We start from the raw sequence: 21,233 nt of genomic DNA on the forward strand, positions 1-21,233 counted from the left end.
AACCCAATAAAAACCAGACTCTAGGGCGGTAGGGAATGGGGAAGTGGAGCCAGCAGGGCAGCAGTGGGGGAGGAAGTCTGAATGTGACCCTTGGAAAAGAAGCAGCAGCACAAAGCAAGGAGGAAGCAACTGGCTGGACTCAATATACATATGAGACTGAACTCAGGGAAAAACAAGTGAATTTGGGAAAAAACGAAACTCCTTGAGGTTCCAATGACTGCCTGGGAACACATTGACAGGAGGGAAGAACTCAGTCAGTGCCAACACAGAAACCCCTCCAGTAGCCACTGGTGACCACCTACAACCTTCTCTGCCTTTACCTACCTGCCCTCACTGTCTCCATGACCTTGCCCCTCTCTACTTCCCGTAATGTGCATTTTCACATGGTAAGAACATTCGCAGTGTGCGCGCTCACGGGGTGTGCCCTGGATCCTGTGCAGAGTGGACTGGAGCGGGAGCCGGACCAAAGTCAGACAGTCCCAATGTGCAGGCAAGTGAAACAGAACTTTGGGACTATGTGAAGTCTTTTGCATTATAGAAATTAGGTGGGAGGGTGAAACTGGCAAAATAATGAGTCTAGTTTTCCCAATAATCACATTTAATAGATTTCCTCTCTGATCACATCATATATTAACTTCTAGCACAATGCCATGTTAGTTATGTAAAATAAGGTTTTATGCAAACTGCATATATCTCCCTGTAAACTCCTTTAGAAATAGAAATAATTCTAACTTGCTCAAGTTTATCAGCTTTAATGCTGTTAAGTGAAAATACGTGGGCATGTCACAGCTGAGTAAATATTAAAGAAAAACAGTGAATGCTTTAGGTAGGTAACTAATAGCAAGTCACAGCCCAGCCAAGTTCTTTCATCTTAGTTACTTTTAATCCCTATTCCTTGTCAAAAGAACAGGGGAAGAGATTTCCTCAGTAAAATTTAAGAAATCCTATCACCAAGGCAAAATTCCCTTTATAACTAAGTTACAGGTGGAAATTCACTTTAAAAAAAATTGCCACGGCAGGTTGTTAACACGCCAGTACTATCTGCAAACACACTTGTTTAAACACAACAGATGGCCGCTGCTCGGGAGGTTCATGAATCACAATCCAGCTTGCTATCGGGAGTGAAAATTACTGATGTTATTAAATTTCCACCCCATTACCTTGACTTTTATTTGGAACCATGCATCAACAATTTCCTTCACTAGAAGTTGCAAGTTCACCAAGCCCAATGCATTTGATGGTATCTTGGAAACCTACAGACTCAGTGCAAAGTCTCTTAACCATTATAGTAATCTGCTCAAGACCATTCTCATGCCATTGCTTCAACAACCGTGGGTATAGACATTGCAAATAGTGTTTGAGAAAAAACCAAAATGCTGACAGTAATGAATGTCCAGTAATTGGTTTCAACCAATCCTCTGACAAGTCTGTTACTGTCTTCAGTCTTTTTGATACTGCCCAAATACACCTCTGTTTAAGGAACTAGAATCTCTTGCCTTAATGAAAGGCTGTCAGTTTCATCTTACTGCCTTCAGGAATGTTCCAGTCCAATGAATCTACTTCCCAGCTGTCCACAGAAAACGTTCAGGGGTACCCCATCCAGGATTGGTTCTGAGACAGATGTCTTCTAAGATAAATTGAGATTGTAAGGAATATTAACCAATCAACAAATATTTATCAACTACTGTTCATGGGAACTGAGATAACCACTAAAGAGAATATGGTATAAGAAGACAGAGTCTTCTGAAACTTTACACTCTAGATGTCTATAATACGCATTTACACAGCAAAAGCTGACTCCTAATACAGAATAGCAGATTGTTAGCGCTAAATGAATGTCAGGGGTAGGAACAGCAATAGGGCTCTAGAAGACTCACTCTAGATTACGGGATAAGATAATTAGGCCATCCTCTCAGACAAGGGACAGGTATGGAGTGCAAAGGAGGGGAGGAAAATGAAGGATAAAGAGGGATGGGAAATCATTTGTTTTTGAGAATAAATGGAGAGAATCTGCAACAAATATAAATTTTTGTGCATGTTGTCAGTGTGTCTACATTTCGAATATGAATAAGATTAACCTTAAGCTCATTTTGACACTACTCATTGAAAATCTGAAGCACACAGGTAGTTCTCAGCACACATAGGCTGATTCTGTTTGGCTCCCTTAAGAATCACGGGAAATCAAGTCGTGGCTAGCCCTAGTGGAACTACCATCTGTGCTAAGATTGTTCCTCCAGGCTAACCCCCCTCCCATCATCCGTCCCAACCACGTCAATGATAAATGATCATTGTTTGCCATGAGAGCATTGTACCGACTGGCTTCGTAGCTGGCCCTGACCCTTCTCAGATTAATAGATCTGGGAGGCCCATAAATTCTTCCATTCGAAAAATGTTGTCAATTTTAAAATACCTTCGTTCCTGACAATTAGGTCCACCTGATCCAGGTGCGGTTGGAAAATCATAAATTATATAAACTACAAAAGGCAAATTGTTGCTATTTCCAGGCTGCCAGTGTCCAGATGTGTGGGTTTGGTGTTCCATGCTCAGGACACCTGTGACGACTTAATGTGGGAATACAAGCTGAAGCTAAAAAAAAAAAAATGTAAGTGCAAATGGAGTACCTCAATACAACCACTTCTTCCTGAAGGGAAGGGCACCTGCGTGAGCAGGGGGAGGGGCAGAGGGAGCGGGAGAGAGAGAATCTCAAGCGGGCTCCACACAGTGTGGAGCCAAGGCCGGGCTTGATCTCATGACCCTGACATCACGATCTGAGTCGAGATCAAGAGTCAGAGCTCAGTTGACTGAGCCACCCAGAGCGCCCCCCCTCCCTTTCTTTCTTTTTTTTTTTTTTTAAGATTTTATTTATTTATGTGACAGAGAGACAGCCAGCGAGAGAGGGAACACAGCAGGGGGAGTGGGAGAGAAAAAAGCAGGCTCATAGCGGAGGAGCCCGATGTGGGACTCGATCCCGGTAAGCCGGGATCACGCCCTGAGCCGAAGGCAGACGCTTTAACGACTGCGCTACCCAGGCGCCCCAACCCCCCTTTCCTTTCTATTAAGGATTGAAGGCAGTGACACTCACTGTTCATTTGTGTAACCTCTTGCTCATTCCCTGTACACTTGTAGGGTTGTCAGTCAAGGGGCTTGCTCCCTCCCTCCAAGCTAAATTCTAGAAGGAATTTGAATTTTGATAGGAAGGACAAAGGACTAAAAGCAATCAGCATTGATGGGTGAATGGCAGGGACAAATTGTTCTGCAGGGACAAATCTAGAAGGGCTCTAACTACAGACCGTGGTTGCTGCCCTTGATTTCACAAGCACTGAGGACCCGAGATAAAAGGTCCGCTAAAGGACCTGAGATTTTATAAGAAAATTTATAACTTAGTCTTTTTTTTAAACCACTATAAAAAATTCCCAGAATTTTTAAATAACATGATTCCACAAAGTATGTGTTGCCAATAAAATCAAACACAGTGCAGAGATGAGGCATCTTGAAAAAAAAAACAACAAAATTCCACTGGATTTGATAAGAGAAAAGCTTCAGCAGAAGGATGGGGATAGAGCACATTTACATGAGGGGCAGAAGGAAATGGGAGGATAGAACATAGAGATTTGGCAAAGAAGAGGAAACCTGGAAAAGTCGCCGGAAGAGTCAAGCAAAAATTCTTTTTGTTTTTAAGCTGCAGAAGAGGAAGAAGACTGAAGTGACTGGCTTCTGGGCATGCTGCCTGAGCGGTCACTCAGGGCTCTGTGCTCAGAAAGGCCCCGCACCTGGTTTAATGCTCTGCTGTCACTGTCTTGAAATTCTTACCATCTTTTGAAACAGGACCCTGCATTTTCATTTTGCATAGGCCCCTCAAATTATAAAAAAGCTCAGAAAGGTATAACACACTACTTGTTGGTTGATTACTATCCCCCAAAGATGTGCACACCCTCATCCCCAAAACCTGTCAGTGTGTTACCCTATATGGGAAAAAGGAGTTTGCAGATGTGCTTAAGAATTTTGAGGTGGAGAGATGATTCTGGATTATCTGGGTGGGCCCTATGTAATCACAGGGGTCTTTATGAGAGGGAGGCAGTAGGGTTAGAGTAAGCAAGAGAAGGCATGTGACAATAGAAGTGAGGGAGTGAAGATGTGACAATGTGGTACACAGTTACGAGCTGTTAAGGAATGCAGGTGTCTTCTAGAAGCTGGGAAAGGCAAAGAAACATATTATCACCTAAAGCCTTTAGAAGATGCTCCCTGCTGATCTAATTTGGACTTCTGATTTTCAGAACTCTAAGATAATAGATTTGTTTTGTTTTAAGCCACTAAATTTATGGTAATTTGTTATAGAAGCAATGGGAATCTAATACACACTACATATATGTAAGCTGATGTATTGCTAGTTTTCCAGAAATCAAGGCTATTAATAAATAACAGCTATCATTGATTGAACACTTCCTCTATGCTAGGCACCATACTAAGCCCTTTATGTATACAATCTTCTGTAATCCTAAAACAGTGTTCGAGGTGGGTATTATTCACTTACAGATGAACAAATGAAGGCTCACAGAGGTTAAGTAACATCAGTAAGTCTGAAGCCCATAATAAACTAGGATGTTTCAGAGGTGGGAGCTGAAGCCAGTCTGTATCACTCCAAGATCTTCTGTGCGTTTATCCCCATTCCCATACATTATTATAAATGTTTGGGTTTGTTCCCATTCTGCAACGTGCATTATGTTTGTCTCAGCAGAGGAGCGGGAGTGGGACGAGGAAGAGGATGACGTCCACCTCTGCGGGGTATGAAATGAAAGAGCCGGAGCCGCCTGCCCAGGTCGCAGGGGGCTTACTAACGTACCTGCAGGAGATCGGAGGCTACAGAACACTGAACGAGACAAAGAACGCACACCGGGCGCATCCTGGAGCCTCCCGGCGGTGCGGTGTCAGGGAACTGCCACACAGGGAAAAACCCCGCCCGGTTTCCAGGAGCAACTGCCGGGGGAGGGGCGCGGCACTGCGGGCGGCGCAGGGGCAGACAGCCCCGTCCGCACGCCCGCACCGCCCGCAGGGCCCGCACCGCCTCTTGTTTTGGAGGCCCGCGTGGTCCTGCCTCATTGGCCGCCTTCGAGCCCGAGGCCCGGGGAGGCGGAGCAGCCTCCGCTGCTGTAGTTCCCGGGTTTTCCCGGCCGCCGGCCCCGCCTTCCGGGAGGAGGCCGGCTCGCGGCTGCGCGGGACCACAACTCCCACAAGGCCCCGTGCTCGGAGGGGGCGTGGCCGGGGCGAAGGGGAAGCCGGAGGCGGGGCCGCCTAGGGGATGAGGTGGGGGCGCTCGGCTCTTCAGCCTCACTCGCAGCTGCCGGGAGCTGGGGAGAGCGGCCCCCGCCTCCGGACGGGCGTGCAGACCTCTGACCCTGGAGTCTCTCAGCCGCCGGGAGCCGTCCCCGTGGGTCGTCGCCCGGGCCGCCCGCCGTTGCCCGGCCCCGAGGGGCCCGGCCGGCCGCGGTGGGGGGAGAGGTCAGCATGAGCCGGGGGGCCCGGCGGGCCGGCGCTGGGCAGGGGGCGGCGGCCGCAGTGCAGCTGCTGGTCACCCTGAGCTTCCTCCCGAGCGTCGTCGAGGCCCAGGTGAGCCCGAGTGATGGCGGGGCGGGGACGCCCGGCCGAACAGCGGCGGTAGCGGCGAACGGCCCGGGCCGCAGCTGGGGCGCGGGGAGGGCCGGGGCCGGACCACGAGGGGCTTCTGGGGAGGGGAGAGGGCTGGGGGCTGGAACCCGAACCGCCACGTCCAGGAAACGTCTGCGAACCCCTAGCGTGGTGAGCGGGGATGGCGACGCTCGTGGGGTGGGGGCCGTAAAAAGAGGAAGATGGTGACGGTCCCCTGAGGTGTTTTCGGTTTTCTTTCTGATTTTTTAAGTGGCTGGGAGTGTGGCGGGAGATGAGATGGGAATGAAAACGTCTTCAGCGGTTTTGGGAGGAGAACACGCGTAGAAATGGTGAAACCCTCCCCAACAGGGAGGGAGGGGAGGTGCAGGTGGATGCCCGCGCCCCGCAGAAGTGGAGTGGATCGGGTGGGGGACAAGACTTGACTTCCTTGAACTTCTGGACTAGAGAGCCCCTCGGCTTCTGCCCTTGCCCTAGCGTCTTTCCTTGCTTGGGACTGCTGTTTTTTACCCAACTTGTGCCCTGTCTGCTAGGTGGCATCTCCAGGACGGGGGCGGAGGGCTGTGTCTGGCCTTACAAGGCCTGTCAGTGAGGTGATGGCTGGAGAGTAAACTAGAATTTAGGGGCTGCCTCTGTGAAACCTTTATTGCAGAAGTGTTCTCACTTCTCTGGAAATGGAGGGTTTTGGAAACCAGAGCTTTTTGCCTTGAGAGCCCTGTTTGCTTCTTTCTACAGAAGAATTGGAATAGCCTGCCAGGTGCTGCTGTGCCTTGTCTGCAAAGTGGCAAAACTGCTGAGAGGGAGAGAGAGAAGTGTCTCAGGTGGCGCGATAATGAGGGGAGATGTCATTTGAAGCAATTAATGCTCACTGCTGAGAAAAACTGAAGCTATGAGTAAACATGTTTTTCTGACTTTATTCACATACTTTTTTCATGCATGGTGTTGTGCACTAAATCCCAGAAAGCCCGAGTATGCTATTTGTGTAAAATATTTTTTAAATGATTTTTTAAATGATCTGATAAAAATAAAAGGGGCAGAGTTTTGGTTTTGGTATTGGTGAGCATGTTAAAAATGCAGATTCTCTGGCCCCACTGCCACATGTTCTGATGTAGTGGATCTGCAAGTGACCCAGGGGGCAGCAATTTTAAACAAGACTTGTTTGTAAGTAACTGTAATGCATTTATCCTCTGAACTACCTTTTGAACCCTGCTTAGAAAACACTGAAATAGTGGAAAACTGGAAATCTTCTAAAAAGTAAATTTTCCAAATTGTCTTTAGCAAAATTATTTTCTAGCTATTGGTTGGGTGATAGTTTTTGGGTGGAATATACATTTAGATATTTTTCTAAAAGGAGATTTTTCTCATTTTTTTCTTTTTATAGTACATATTGTATACTTTGTCATCAATCTGGAAACTTTAGGTTTTTTTCATCTACTAATTACATATGTTACTGTTTTACAATTGCATGTTTACTTTTATTATACCCAAATGAATATATGTCATTTTATCATGTCCAAATGAATACATATAGTTCAGAAATTAAAGATTTGTGCATATTCAAAGTAGCATGGTGCCAAACAATCCTCAGAAGTGGATACATTTAGTTTTTGTTTCCGGTCGTATTTTCTAATATAGTGTTGGAGCATATTATAAATAGTATTTTAATTTCTAACATGTTTAAATATATATTATCTCATTTTATTGGATCTGCCTCCCAGAGGTGGAGCTATTGAGGTAACTGAAGTTGAGACAGCTTACATGACTAATATCACTTCTCAAGTGAACAAGATTAAACTGGAGCCCTAGTAGGCACCTTTTTCTTCTGTACAGTATATCTCCGTATGCTTGCTTCTTTAGGGTATCGAAATAAAGCAGAGGGAGATCCAGGAAAACAAAAAAGTGGAAATAAGTTCTTTCACTTCTCTTACATATACTAAATTGGGAGGGGGGAGAAAAAATTCCGCTAAAGTATAAAGGGAAAAATTTGTTTTTTTTTAAATACCTGTATTTATAAGAAATCATTTAAGAAGAGGAATATATTGAATATGTCTCCTTGCAATGAAAGCATAAAGTTATTTTTGAGCACATAAAATGATAGGCATTTGTATATCTCATACCCCATTTTCTTTTTTCTTTCCTTTTCTTTTTCTTTTTTTTTTTTTAAGATTTTATTTATGTGATATAGCATGAGCAGGGGTAGGGGGAAAGCAGAGCGAGACCAACTCGGGGCTTGATCCCAGGACCTGGAGACCATGACCTGAGCCAAAGTCAGATGCTTAACCAACTGAGCCACCCAGGCATCTCTCATACCCTGTTTTCTTATAAATTAAATGCAAATGTGCTTTGTAGTCTGGGAAGCACTACGAATGAAAGACCTAGTGTATACAAATGGTATGATGAGTTAATCTTCCTGTAAAGAAGTAATTTTAGTCAGATGTGTTTTTAGGTCTTTCTAAATGCATCTGAGGTGGTATGAAATCAGGGAATACATAGAGGCCCCCCCCCATTCCCGATGGAAAGCTGATCTTGAGACTCAAAAAGTGTGTTCCAGTCCATAACCCTGAGGATTTCCCCCCAACCCTGAAGATCTTGACTTTCTGCTGTGATCCTTGGTGCGATATGGACAAGAAATAAAACACTCTTTGTGTGCCCAAAGAGAGGAAACTAAAAGGAGACTGCGCCATAAAGCTTGAACTCCAAAGAGCTACATTCTCAATGTGGGATATGAATCCTACCAGTAATAAGGGAAAAGTAAGAAACTTGCTAGGGAAGGGGGAAGAGACTCCCTTGAGAATCTATAACCACGAGCCAGCCCTTACAAAGGTTTACAGGCCAAATTCATGGCACCTATGCTGGGAAAAACTTCTAGTGGAAAATTTAATTTACAGCAGACCCAGGTTGGTATGCCCCCAGTTTACTGATAAAAGTAAATATCCATCCCCTCTGGAGGAATTTATTTTCAACCCAGGCCCTGAAAAATTCACCAAACATGAGGCACCGTGAATGAGGTACTAGAAATATAGACTATGGAAAAAGACCTGTGATGACCTTAGATTCTGAAACTATCAGACCCAGTTTAAACACATTAAATACCAAGGGCTGGGGGGCAGAGACAGAAAGACCCTGACCTGAAAGGATTTTAAAGAATGATAAAAAAAATTAAAACATAATGTGATGGAATTTCTAGAGCTGAAATTAAAAACTCAGTGGATGGATTAGATAGCTGATTATATCCAGCAGAAGAAATGATTACTGAATCAGGCAACCATTTTATGTCTTTTTCTACTTAATCCTCCAATACTTTCCCTTTTCTAAGCTTCATACTTCACTAACAAAATTGGAGTAATCAATGTAATCCATATGTGTTTACCTATTAGTCTTTGTACCCACGCATCATGACTTTCAGTGGATTATCGTTGATGAACTGAACTCTTATCAAAGGCCAATCCCTCTCTTGTATATTAGGTTCCATTCCTTCTTTCAAGGACATGGCTCAAGCAGATCTTCCCTTTCTCTCCTGGATCATTTAATTTTTCCTTGTCTGATGGACTGTTAACTGTCATTCTAAAACATAGTGTTAATTCTAATTTACAGTCTCTCTCGACCCGTTCATCTCTCCTGACTCAGCTCCATTTTTCTGTTCTCCTCCATAGGAAAAACTCCTCAAAGGAATTATCCTTATTCCTTCCATTCTGGTCCTCTCTTCAGCCTGCTCCAGTCAGACTTTTGCCCCTTCCGCTCCTCAGAAACTGCTCTTGTCAAGATCACTAATGTCTTTCTTGTCATTAAAGCCAGTAGTTAGTTTTTAAACCTTAGCTTTACCTATAGAAGCATTTTTTCCCCACATTTCCCCCCTCCCCCATTACTCTCCTTGAAATACTTTTTTTCTTTGGGCTTGCAGGATGCTGTACTTTTTTGATTTTCATCCTTTCAGGCTAGTCTTTCTGGTATCCTTTGCTTATTTCTCCTCTTTCAGCTGCACCGATGACCCCTGGGATAGGGAGAGGGGTGCTAGAGATTGAGCTCTGTAAAAGCTCTTAAAACAAGATTGATGAGTTTCCGGGTGGGTAAATACAGACCCTTACTGGGAGGGTGGCTCGGAGGCAGGGAAGGTCTGTACTTGCACCTCCCAGTACCCTATGCCCCTGTCTATTCTATTTGGCCTTCTGAGTTGTATTTTTCACAGTAAACCACTAAACATAAGTGTTTTCCTGGTTTTGTAAGCCATTGCAAATTACTGAGCTGGAGAGTAGTGGGAAGCCCCAATTTATAGCTGGTCAGTCAGAAGTACAGGTGGCTTGGAAATTGAGACTGATATCTAAGGTGAGGACAGTCTGTATGATTTGAGCCTTTAATTCTGTGAGGTCTGCTCTAACTCCAGGTGGTATCAGAACTGAATTGGGCATCCAGTTGGTGTTGGAGAGTTGGAAAATTGGTTGGTGTGAGAAAACCCCAAGTTCCAGTAAAGCCGGAGTCTTATAATCGTCTCCTGTTTCTCCTTTTCACCTACTACATAGTCCTCCTTATTGTTCCTCAGAAACTTTGGGCAAGCTGACTGCCTTGGGGCATTTATATTTTGTGTTCCCGGTATCTAGAATGCTCCCCCCCCCCAATTGGGTGGCTTGTTCCTTTTCCTCCTTTAAGTATTGCCAAAAATTCACTGAGACCTTTTATAACTCTCCTTTTGAAAATAGTATCAGGGCACCTGGGTGGCTTAGTTGGTTAAGCATCCACTTTTGGCTGGGGATCGAGCTCCTCACGGCAAGGGGCCCTCTGCTCAGCGGGGAGCCTGCTTCTCCTCTCCCTCTCCCTGCCCCTCTGTCTGCCATTCTGCCTTCTTGTGCTCTCTATCAAATAAATAAATAAAATCTTACCCCAAAAAGGCAAAAACAAACAGTAACAACTCAGTCCTGCAATGCCTGTCTCCATTCCCTCGTTTTCCTATTACTTTATTACCTTCTGACAGACTCTGTACTTGGCTCATTCTTTTTTTTTTCCCCCCCTTTCCTGTGAGAATATAAGCTCATGGAGGGCAGAGATTTTTGTCTGTTTTTTTCTTTTCTTTTCTTTTCTTTTCTTTTCTTTTCTTTTCTTTTCTTTTCTTTTTTCTTTTCTTTTCTTTTTTCTTTCACTTCTGCACTCCCAGCAGTTAGAACAGTGCAAGGCTTACGTTAGGTAGATCCTCAAATATGTTGAATGAATGAATGAATGAATGAATGAAAAATAAAAGCAAATTAATTATTCAGAATGAAGCTCAGAGAGATAATGGGATAGTAAATTTTAAAGCTTAATTAAGAGACATGGTTTAATATAATATGTCTGGTTGGAGTTCCTGGAAGAATGTACCAGCAGAGGGAAAAAGTATTGATTCCTGCCTGTTAATATGAAAAAGACAACTCAGTAGAAAAATGAAAGACAGGTATTTCACACAAGAAGAAATACAAATGTCTTATAGACCATAAAATATTATACTTCATTAGTACAAAAATTAGATACCCTTTCATGCTTACTAGGTTGGTAAAAATTAAAAAAGCATCAACTATTGGTAAGGATATGGTTTAGCATAACTTCTGTCTGCGGTTGGTAGGATTGTAAACTGGTATACCTATTTCAGAAATGAGCTGTAGTAATTCCACTTGTAAGCATATAAGCTGGAGAAACTCTTACATATATAGGGAGATAATGAAAAATATGTTTGTGTAGCCTTGTTCTTTAACTTAATCTGGAAACAGCGTGACTATGGGTGGCATCCGTTTCCTATTGCTGCTCTAACAAATTACCACAGATTTGTGGCTTAAAACAATACAAGTTTATGATCGCATGATCTATAGGCCACAAGTCTGCAAGCGGTTTCTACTGGATCAAATCAAGGAATCAGCAAGGCTGCATTTCTTCTGGAGGCTCTAGTGGACAATCCTTCCTTCCCTTTTGCAGGCTTCTAGAGGCTGCCGTGTTCTGCCATGTGTCCTTTTCCACGGTCTTAAAAGCCAGTAGTATAGCATCTTCCAGTCTGACTCTGACACTCTTGTCTTCCTCTTACAAGGGTCTTAGTGTTGAGTCCACTTAAATAATCCAGTGTAATCTTACATCTCAAGATCCTTAATCATGTCTGCACAGTCACTTTTGCTGTGTACTGTAACATATTCACGGGCTTCAGGAACTAGGGCATGGATATCCTTGAGGGGCATTATTCTGCCTACCTTCCAGGTCAACAACAGAACAAATACATTGTGATATTTTCATATAATGCAACATTTATAGCAGGGAAAATGAATGAGCATAAAACTCATGATGGGTAGCTGTCAACATATTAGCAAAAGAAGCACATCACAATATAATTCACACAATAGATGCCATTAATATTAAAGTTAAAAAAAAAACCCTCTATATTGTTTAGGGATATAGCATATGTGATGAAATTGCAAGGAAGAGTAAAGAAATTAACAAAAATAAGATATTCTACCTCAAGGGGGGGGTATTTAGAAAGGGACTTAAAAGATAATTCTTTTTCTATTCTATTTCTATTCTATTTCTATTTTTTTTCAAGATTATTTATTTTAGAAAGAGAAGGGGTGGAGGGTGGGGAGAAGGAGAGAAGCAGGTTCCCTGCTGAGCAGGAAGCCTGAAGGGACAGCCTGAGCCTCCATCTCAGGACCCTGAGATCATGACCTGAACTGAAACCAAGTCAGGTGCTCAACCTATGAGGCATCCAGGTACCCCTCTATTAATGTTTTTAAAAATTTTTGGTGATATGCAGGTTTTTGTCTTAGTAGTTGTCTTTAAGAGTTAGAAATAAATACATGATAATTTTGTATACCTTACCCCAGCCTCTACCACAATTAAGATATTTTAAAAAACCAAACAAAAAACCCAGAATATGGTGGTTTACTAAAAAGGAAGAATTTAAGAAAAATTTGTAAGAGCAATCACTGGATAAAATATTTTTAAAACCTGGAAAGTTGTCAGTTGGTATTTCTGCTCCCCCTACCCCCTGCAATACTTAGAATTTGAAGTTTTATAAATAGTAAGCTAGAGAAATGGAATGAAATTCAGTGGAGTTAGTGACAGGATCTTAGTAACTAGGATAGTAAAGCATCTGGAATTCTAGAGCCAAAATTGTTGTTAACGATCCTTTGTTCTTTTTTTTTTTTAATGATTTTTTATTATATTGTGTTAGTCACCATACAGTACATCCCCGGATTCCGATGTAAAGTTCGATGCTTCATTAGTTGCGTATAACACCCAGTGCACCATGCAATACGTGCCCTCCTTACTACCCATCACCGGTCTATCCCAGTCCCCCACCCCCCTCCCCGCTGAGGCCCTCAGTTTGTTTCTCAGAGTCCATAGTCTCTCATGTTTCATTCCCCCTTCTGATTACCCCCCCTTCTTTATCCCTTTCTTCCCCTACCGATCATCCTAGTTCTTATGTTCCATAGATGAGAGAAATCATATGATAATTGTCTTTCTCTGCTTGACTTATTTCACTTAGCATTATCTCCTCCAGTGCCATCCATGTTGCAGCAAATGTTGAGAATTCGTTCTTTCTGATAGCTGAGTAATACTCCATTGTATATTTGGACCACAGCTTCTTAATCCATTCGTCTGTTGAAGGACATCTCGGCTCCTTCCACGATTTAGCTATTGTGGACAATGCTGCTATGAACATTGGGGTGCATATGGCCCTTCTCTTCACTACGTCTGTATCTTTGGGGTAAACACCCAGTAGTGCAATGGCTGGATCATAGGGTAGCTCAATTTTTAACTTTTTAAGGGACCTCCACACTGTTTTCCAGAGTGGCTGTACTAACTTGCATTCCCACCAACAATGTAGGAGGGATCCCCTTTCTCCACATCCTCTCCAACAATTGTTGTTTCTTGCCTTGTCTATTTTTGCCATTCTAACTGGCGTAAGGTGGTATCTCAGTGTGGTTTTGATTTGAATTTCCCTGATGGCTAATGATGTTGAACATTTTTTCATGTGTCTGTTAGCCATTTGTATGTCTTCATTGGAAAAGTGTCTGTTCATATCTTCTGCCCATTTTTTGATTTGTTTATTTGTTTCTCGTGTATTGAGTTTGAGAAGTTCTTTGTAGATCTTGGATACCAGTCCTTTATCTGTAGTGTCCTTTGCAAATATATTCTACCATTCCGTGGGCTGCCTCTTAGTTTTTTTGATTGTTTCCTTGGCTGTGCAGAAGCTTTTTATCTTGGGGCGCCTGGGTGGCACAGCGGTTAAGCGTCTGCCTTCAGCTCAGGGCGTGATCCCAGCGTTATGGGATCGAGCCCCACATCAGGCTCCTCCGCTATGAGCCTGCTTCTTCCCTAGAGATCATGACCTGAACTTGGTATTTTGATCCAGCAAGGTTGTCATTCAGAATTGATGGAGAAATAAAGACATTTCAGAATCGCCAGTCATTAACCAATTTCGTAACCACGAAACCAGCCCTACAGGAGATATTAACGGGGGTTCTATAAAGGTAAAAAGGCCCCAGGAGTGATACAGAAAAGAAAGTTACAACCGATACAAACAAAGACTTTACTGGCAACATGGCATCATTAAAATTCTATCTTTCAGTTCTTAGTGCCAATGTAAATGGTTTAAACGCTCCCATAAAGGCACAGGGTTGCAGATTGGATAAAAAGACATGACCCATCCATTTGCTGTCTACAAGAGACTCATTTCGATCCCAAAGATGCATTCAGACTGAGAGTAAGGGGATGGAGTACCATCTTTCCCACAAATGGACCTCAAAAGAAAGCTGGGGTAGCAATTCTCATATCAGATAAACTGGATTTTAAACTAGAGACTATAGTTAGAGACGCAGAAGGGCACTATATTATTCTTAAAGGAAGTATTCAACAAGTGGATATGACAATTATAAATATCTATGCCCCCAACAGGGGAGCAGCAGGATACACAAGCCAACTCTTAACCACAATAAAGAGACATATAGATAAAAATACATTAATAGTAGGGGACCTCAACACTCCACTATCAGAAATAGAACACCCTGGCAAAAACTAAGCAAAGAATCAAAGGCTTTGAATGCCAACCTCGACGAGTTGGACCTCATAGATATATATAGAACACTACACCCCAGAACCAAAGAATACTCATTCTATTCTAATGCCCATGCAACATTCTCAAGAACAGACCATGTTCTGGGGCACAAAACAGGTCTCAACCGATACCAAAAGATTGAAATTATCCCCTGCATATTCTCAGACCACAACGCTCTGAAATTGGAACTCAACCACAAGGAAAAATTTGGAAGAAACTCAAACACTTGGAGACTAAGAACCATCCTGCTCAGGAATGACTCGATAAACCAGGAAATCAAAACTCAATTTAAACAATTTATGGAGACCAACAAGTATGAAAACACAATGGTCCAAAACCTATGGGATACTGCAAAGGCAGTCCTAAGGGGGAAATACATAGCCATCCAAGCCTCACTCAAAAGAATAGAAAAATCTAAAAAAATCTAAAATGCAGTTTTTATATTCTCACCTCAGGAAGCTGGAACAGCAACAGAGGGACAGGCCTAATCCACGCACGAGGAAGCAGTTGACCAAAATTAGAGCTGAAATCAATGAATCAGAAACCAGAAGTACAGTAGAGCAGATCAACAGGACTAGAAACTGGTTCTTTGAGAGAATCAATAAAATTGACAGACCACTGGCAAGACTTATCAAAAGAAAAGAGAAAGGACCCAAATTATTAAAATTATGAATGAAAAAGGAGAGGTCATGACCAACACCATTGAAATTGGAAGGATTATTAGAAACTTTTATCAACAGCTATATGCCAATAAACTAAGCAATCTGGAAGAGATGGAGGCCTTCCTGGAAACCTATAAACTACCAAGACTGAAACAGGAAGAAATTGATTTCTTAAACAGGCCAATTAATTATGAAGAAATTGAGTTAGTGATAAACAACCTTCCAAATAACAAAACTCCAGGCCCGACGGTTTTCCTGGGGAATTCTACCAAACATTCAAAGAAGAAATAATACCTATTCTCCTAAAGCTATTTCAAAAAATAGAAACAGAAGGAAAGCTACCAAACTCATTCTATGAGGCCAATATTACCTTGATCCCCAAACCAGGCAAAGACCCCATCAAAAAGGAGAATTACAGACCGATTTCCCTGATGAATATGGACGCCAAAATCCTCAACAAGATACTTGCTAATAGAATCCAACAGTACATTAAAAGGATTATCCATCATGATCAAGTGGGATTCATACCTGGGATGCAAGCGTGGTTCAATATTCACAAATCAATCAGCGTGATACATTATATCAACAAGAAAATACTCAGGAACCATATGATCCTCTCAATTGATGCTGAGAAAGCATTTGACAAAATACAGCATCCTTTCCTGATTAAAACCCTTCAGAGTGTAGGGATAGAGGGTACATTTCTCAATCTCATAAAAGCCATCTATGAAAAGCCTACTGCACATATTATTCTCAATGGGGAAAAGCTGGAAGTCTTTCCCTTAAGATCAGGAACACGACAAGGATGCCCACTCTCGCCACTATTATTCAACATAGTACTAGAAGTCCTTGCAACAGCAATCAGACAACGAAAAGGGATCGAAGGTATCCAAATCAGCAAAGAAGAAGTCAAAATGTCTCTCTTCGCAGATGACATGATACTCTATATGGAAAACCCAAAAGAATCCACTCCCAAACTATTAGAAGTTATAGAGCAATTCAGTAGTGTGGCGGGATACAAAATCAATGCCCAGAAATCAGTTGCATTTCTATACACGAATAATGAGACTGAAGAAAGAGAAATTATGGAATCCATCCCATTTACAATAGCACCAAAAACCATAAGTTACCTTGGAATTAACTTAACCAGAGACGTAAAGGACCTATATTCTAGAAACTGTAAATCATTCTTGAAAGACATTGAGGAAGACATAAAAAGATGGAAAAATATTCCATGATCATGGATTGGAAGAATTAACATAGTTAAAATGTCCATGCTACCCAGAGCAATCTACACTTCCTTTGTTCTTCAAAGATAATATACCTCTGACTCTTTCTGTTGTAGGTGGGGACACATTTGCATTCCTAGGGGAAAAGCTTGACAAAGCAGCAACTGGGAAGTTCCGTTTTCTGATCATCTTTGCATAGATCCCTCCAATGGATCACAAGAATGATCTTTAACAACCTGGGTCCCATTTTTGTTTTTATTTTTATTTTATTTTTTTAATTTTAATTTTAATTGATATAATTGTAGGTTCCATTAAGTTGTAAGAAATAATAGCAAAAAATGCCACCTACACTGTGTCTAGGTTTCCCACATATAGTGCAGTATCATCACCAGGACGTTGACGCACTGCTGGTCTTACTCAGATCCCCCCTCGTCTCACTTGTGTCTGTGTGTATGCGGTTCCCTTTCATCCCACCTTTAGGTTTGTGTATCCACCACCAGAGTCAAGATCCTGAACAATTTTATCACCACAAGGGTCCTTCCTCTTGCCCTTTATTAAGACATTTAATTAATTTTTTAGAGAGGGAGTGGGGAGGGGCAGAGGAATAGGGAGAGAGAGAGAGAGACTCTCAGACAGACCCCCCACTGAGCACAGGGCAGGTTGCTCACTGTGAGGCTTGGTCTCACAACCCTGAGATCCCCACTTGAGCCAAAACCAAGAGTCGGAAGCTCAACAGACTGAGCCACCCAGGCTCTCCTCCTCTTGCCCTTTTATAACCACACTTACCTCCTTTCTACCCTTCTCCCTGTCTCCAATTCCTATATCTACTCCAGTCCTTAAGCCCTGGCAACCAATAAACTGTTCTCCACTTAAAAAATGTTGTATAAATGAAATCATAGTATGTAGCCTTTTGGGGTTGGCTTTTTTCACTCAGCCTGATTCCCTGAAGATTCATCCAAGATGTGGATGTCAGTGAGTCCCATTTTTTAATTTACCTAAAGAATGTTTTATGGAAGTTTTGGATTCTGAACTCATTTTGTAAATATTAGTTAGTGTATACCTTGAGTAGTGGATACAGCATGTATTTTTAAGTGGGATTGACTTGGGACTAAGTCTCATTTCTACTTTGGAAAAATTATTTTAACCATGCTCAGCCTTAATTTTCTTATGTATAAAATGAGGATAATAATACCTATTTCATAGAATTTTTAAAGAATAAATGAGGTAACATGAAATGTTCTTAGCACTATGCCTATCACATAAGCGTTCCATAAATGGCAATAGAAAAGAAAGATAGGTTACACAGCAATATTATTACAGTCTATGACTTTTAGGTTAGTCTTGGAAGAAATTGCTTTAGCATTGCAACTACTTCTTGGATTTTATGTATGTTTGGGGACGGGAAGGAACATTCAATATATTTCTCTAGCCTCTAAACAATAATGCTTAGTTCTTCAGATTAGGTATATCTAATCCCTCTATTGTTTTTTACTTAATGGGCCATAGTAAAAAGTAAATGATTGCTTTAATGTTATGTATCTTTTTTTTTTTAAGGATTTTATTTGAGAGAGAGAGAATGAATGAGAGAGTGGCAGAGAGAGAGGGAGAAGCAGGCTCCCCACTGAGCAGGGAGCCTGACACAGGGCTCAATCCCAGGACCCTGGGATCACCACCCGAGCTGAAGGCAGAGGCTTAACTAACTGAGCCACCCAGGCACCCCTTTAATGTTACGTATCTTAACAAAGGCTAGTTACCTTGAATGAATGAATGATCTTTTTATATAATAGTACAGATTTGTTAAGGTTGAAATAGCTATAATTTACATATTTTAAATTTTATATGTATCTGTATATATATGTATTTCACCCTAGGTCACCGGAGTCCTGGATGATTGCCTGTGCGATATTGATAGCATTGATAACTTTAACACCTTCAAAATCTTCCCCAAAATAAAAAAATTGCAAGAGCGAGACTACTTCCGTTATTACAAGGTATAGTTATAATTTTTGATTCTGTTAGTAGAAAAAGTTTTTTACATAGCTGTCTACAGATGTGACTGTATGACCCTTTTGAAAACCCGTTTTGACTCTCAGCACTCTATGTGTTTTTTATCTGTGGAACATATCAAGTATTGTAGTGAAACCTGATTGTCTTTTTGAACACAAGGAACCTGAACCCTCTTCCTATGTTTGGGGAATGCCTCATCTTTCAGTTTTGGTTTTGAGACAGAGACTCCTTTTACAGAAGCTGAAATTGCCACAGACTTATTTGTCAGCCTTGGTTGTAAGTTAGGCTCTGCCGTGTAGACTGCTACCCGGGCTCTGTGTTGTGCTGACGGCCGGCCGTGTCCTGTGTTAGTGCTGTTCGCAGTGTAAGTACCACAGCCGCAGACATTTCCTGGGGAGCTCACTGGAAGGGCTGCCAAACCAGGCTGGGGAGAGAGCAGAACACCCTTCAGAGTAATACTGCAGAGTTGGTTCTTAAATCTGACCTCTACTCTAGACCTTTACAGAGTAACCAATGACAGTTTAAAGGTAGCAACAATAACGCAATATTCAAAAGAGCAGTATTTTAAGTTTAAGAACAATATGGTAAATGCTGCTGTTATGCTTTGCTGTGCTTCTGCTCTCAGTATTCAATTGGGTTTATAATTTCTTTGATTTTCATTTTTAGTTTATTTAAAAAATTGAGCATGATTTTCTTTTTTAATCCTGATTCTATATAGCTATCTTAGTCTTTATATATTTCTGAGGATAAGAAAAATCAGAGCAGGAACTAATGGCCATTCTTTTTATGTCACCACCAAAATTTTGGCTCAGCCATTTCCTGTATTTTTGCAATACTTTATACAGGTGCCAAATTTCTGGGAGAAATTTCTCCCAGATTTCTGGAAAAACACTTATACAGGTATCTAATTGGTCTAATTGACCAAAAGAGGAAAAGACATTTTGGTTAACAATCCGATTTGCATAAATAGAAGGCTGAGTGATTGTTTCTCAAAGGAATATTAGGGGATATTACAGAAGAAGGAAAAATGAAAGTTGGGTAGGCAAAAATAACAATATCCTAAGAACACGTTCTAACCAATTTAATGAAATTACTCCGTGTGTAACGGGAGTATCCTACTCTGCCAGGGGAGGGTAGTGCTGTGATCCAGTTAATGCATTTGTCTCCAAGTCAAGGGTATTCAGGTGACATCTACTCCTTTTCTAGTTCTGCCAACCTGTGAATCAAACAAAAAGGACATTTAACCACCACCAGTGTACCCTCCACACACTAGTGGCAGAAAAGGAAAGCAGAGAGAATAGGTTAATTTTAAACATGTGCATACAAACTTATGACGGGGCAAGCGAGGACACACAGGTAGGAGCAGCAGTCCCCCTGTTAACTGCTCAGTCGGCTGCTATAGCCGGAGTTTACAGTCTCTTGTACTGTCCATTCCTTTATTCACCAAATAGTTATTGAATGATTACTTTGCAGTAGGCACTATTCTTTTTTTTTTTTCTTAAAGAACTTTCCTATTTTTATTTTTTTTTAAAGATTTTATTTATTTGTCAGAGAGCACAAGCAGGGGGGGAGTGGCAGGCGAAGGAAGAAGCAGGCTCCCCGCTGAGCAGGGAGGCTGACACGGGACTCCATCCCAGGACCCTGGGATCATGACCTGAGCCGAAGGCAGACGCTTCACTGATTGAGCCCCCTAGGCGTCCCGCAGTAGGCGCTATTCTAAGTGCTCTGGGTAAAGTAATGAATAACACACAGACTGACTTCATGAAGCTTTTATTCTGATTAGGAAGGCAAGCAATAAACAGTAAAATATAATTTCGTATGGTTATAAAGTAAGGGCTATGGAGAAAAAGTAGGAGATTTAAAGAGTAAATTAATGGGGTAGAGAGGGTAGGTAGGTTTATTTTTAAAGAAGGTGATCAGGAAAGGAAGGCATTCATGCTGTGCCATTTGAGTAAAGACCTACATAATGTGAAAGCCATAACAAGACATGGAGAGAGAACATTCCAGGGAAGGGGAGTAGAATTACAGGTGTAAAGGTCTTGAATGCGGGCATAAAGGTTTAGCGTGTTTGAGGAATAAGAAGACGGATATAGCTGGAGCAAAGTGAGTGAGATATGGAGAGTTGGAAAGATAGGTAGGAGCCAGATTAAAAAAAAATTATAGTGGGCCTTATTCAGCATAAAAAGATGTTGGATTTTAATGTTAGTGCGATAAACTTTTGGTGGGATGTGTACAAAATAAACTCTCCGGGTGTGAGACAGGAAATAGAGAAGCCATGGAGGAGGTTTTTGCATGAGACCAGATGGAAGGTGGTAGGGGTTTGGGATAGGGCAGTAGAGCTGGAAGAGGTGACAGGTGAGCAAATGAGCATTGTATGTAAGAGGTAACACCAGCAGACTTATCTGGTGGAGTGAATGTAAACTGTGAGGGTAGGAATGAAGTCAAAGATGATGCAGCGCTTTGAGCATATTGCAAAAAAATATATCCTGACCAAGTTAATCTTATTTTAAGAATGCAAGGACAAGGCTTTTAGGTCTTCAACACAATTCAGCACACATTCCTAATTTTTAAAAAATTTAATAGAAATGATGGACACTTCCTTAACATGATAATTTTAATCCTGACGTTAGC

The 21,233-nt window shown here is 41.8% G+C and overlaps 1 protein-coding gene across 1 annotated transcript in view; it reads left to right on the forward strand.

Moving 5' to 3' along the window:
• Window positions 1–5,271: 5,271 nt before the first annotated feature.
• Window positions 5,272–21,233, forward strand: part of ERO1B (endoplasmic reticulum oxidoreductase 1 beta) — a 61,529-nt gene continuing 45,567 nt past the window's right edge. The window contains exons 1-2 of the mRNA XM_045802319.2: window positions 5,272–5,604; window positions 18,467–18,586. Coding sequence (XP_045658275.1) covers window positions 5,503–5,604; window positions 18,467–18,586 — 222 coding nt within the window. The 5' untranslated portion in view covers window positions 5,272–5,502. The remainder of the gene's footprint in view (window positions 5,605–18,466; window positions 18,587–21,233) is intronic.

This window comes from Ursus americanus, chromosome 6, assembly GCF_024610735.1.
Source record: "Ursus americanus isolate L20-20 chromosome 6, mUrsAme1.1.p, whole genome shotgun sequence".
In the NCBI taxonomy this organism is placed as follows: Eukaryota; Metazoa; Chordata; class Mammalia; order Carnivora; family Ursidae; genus Ursus; species Ursus americanus.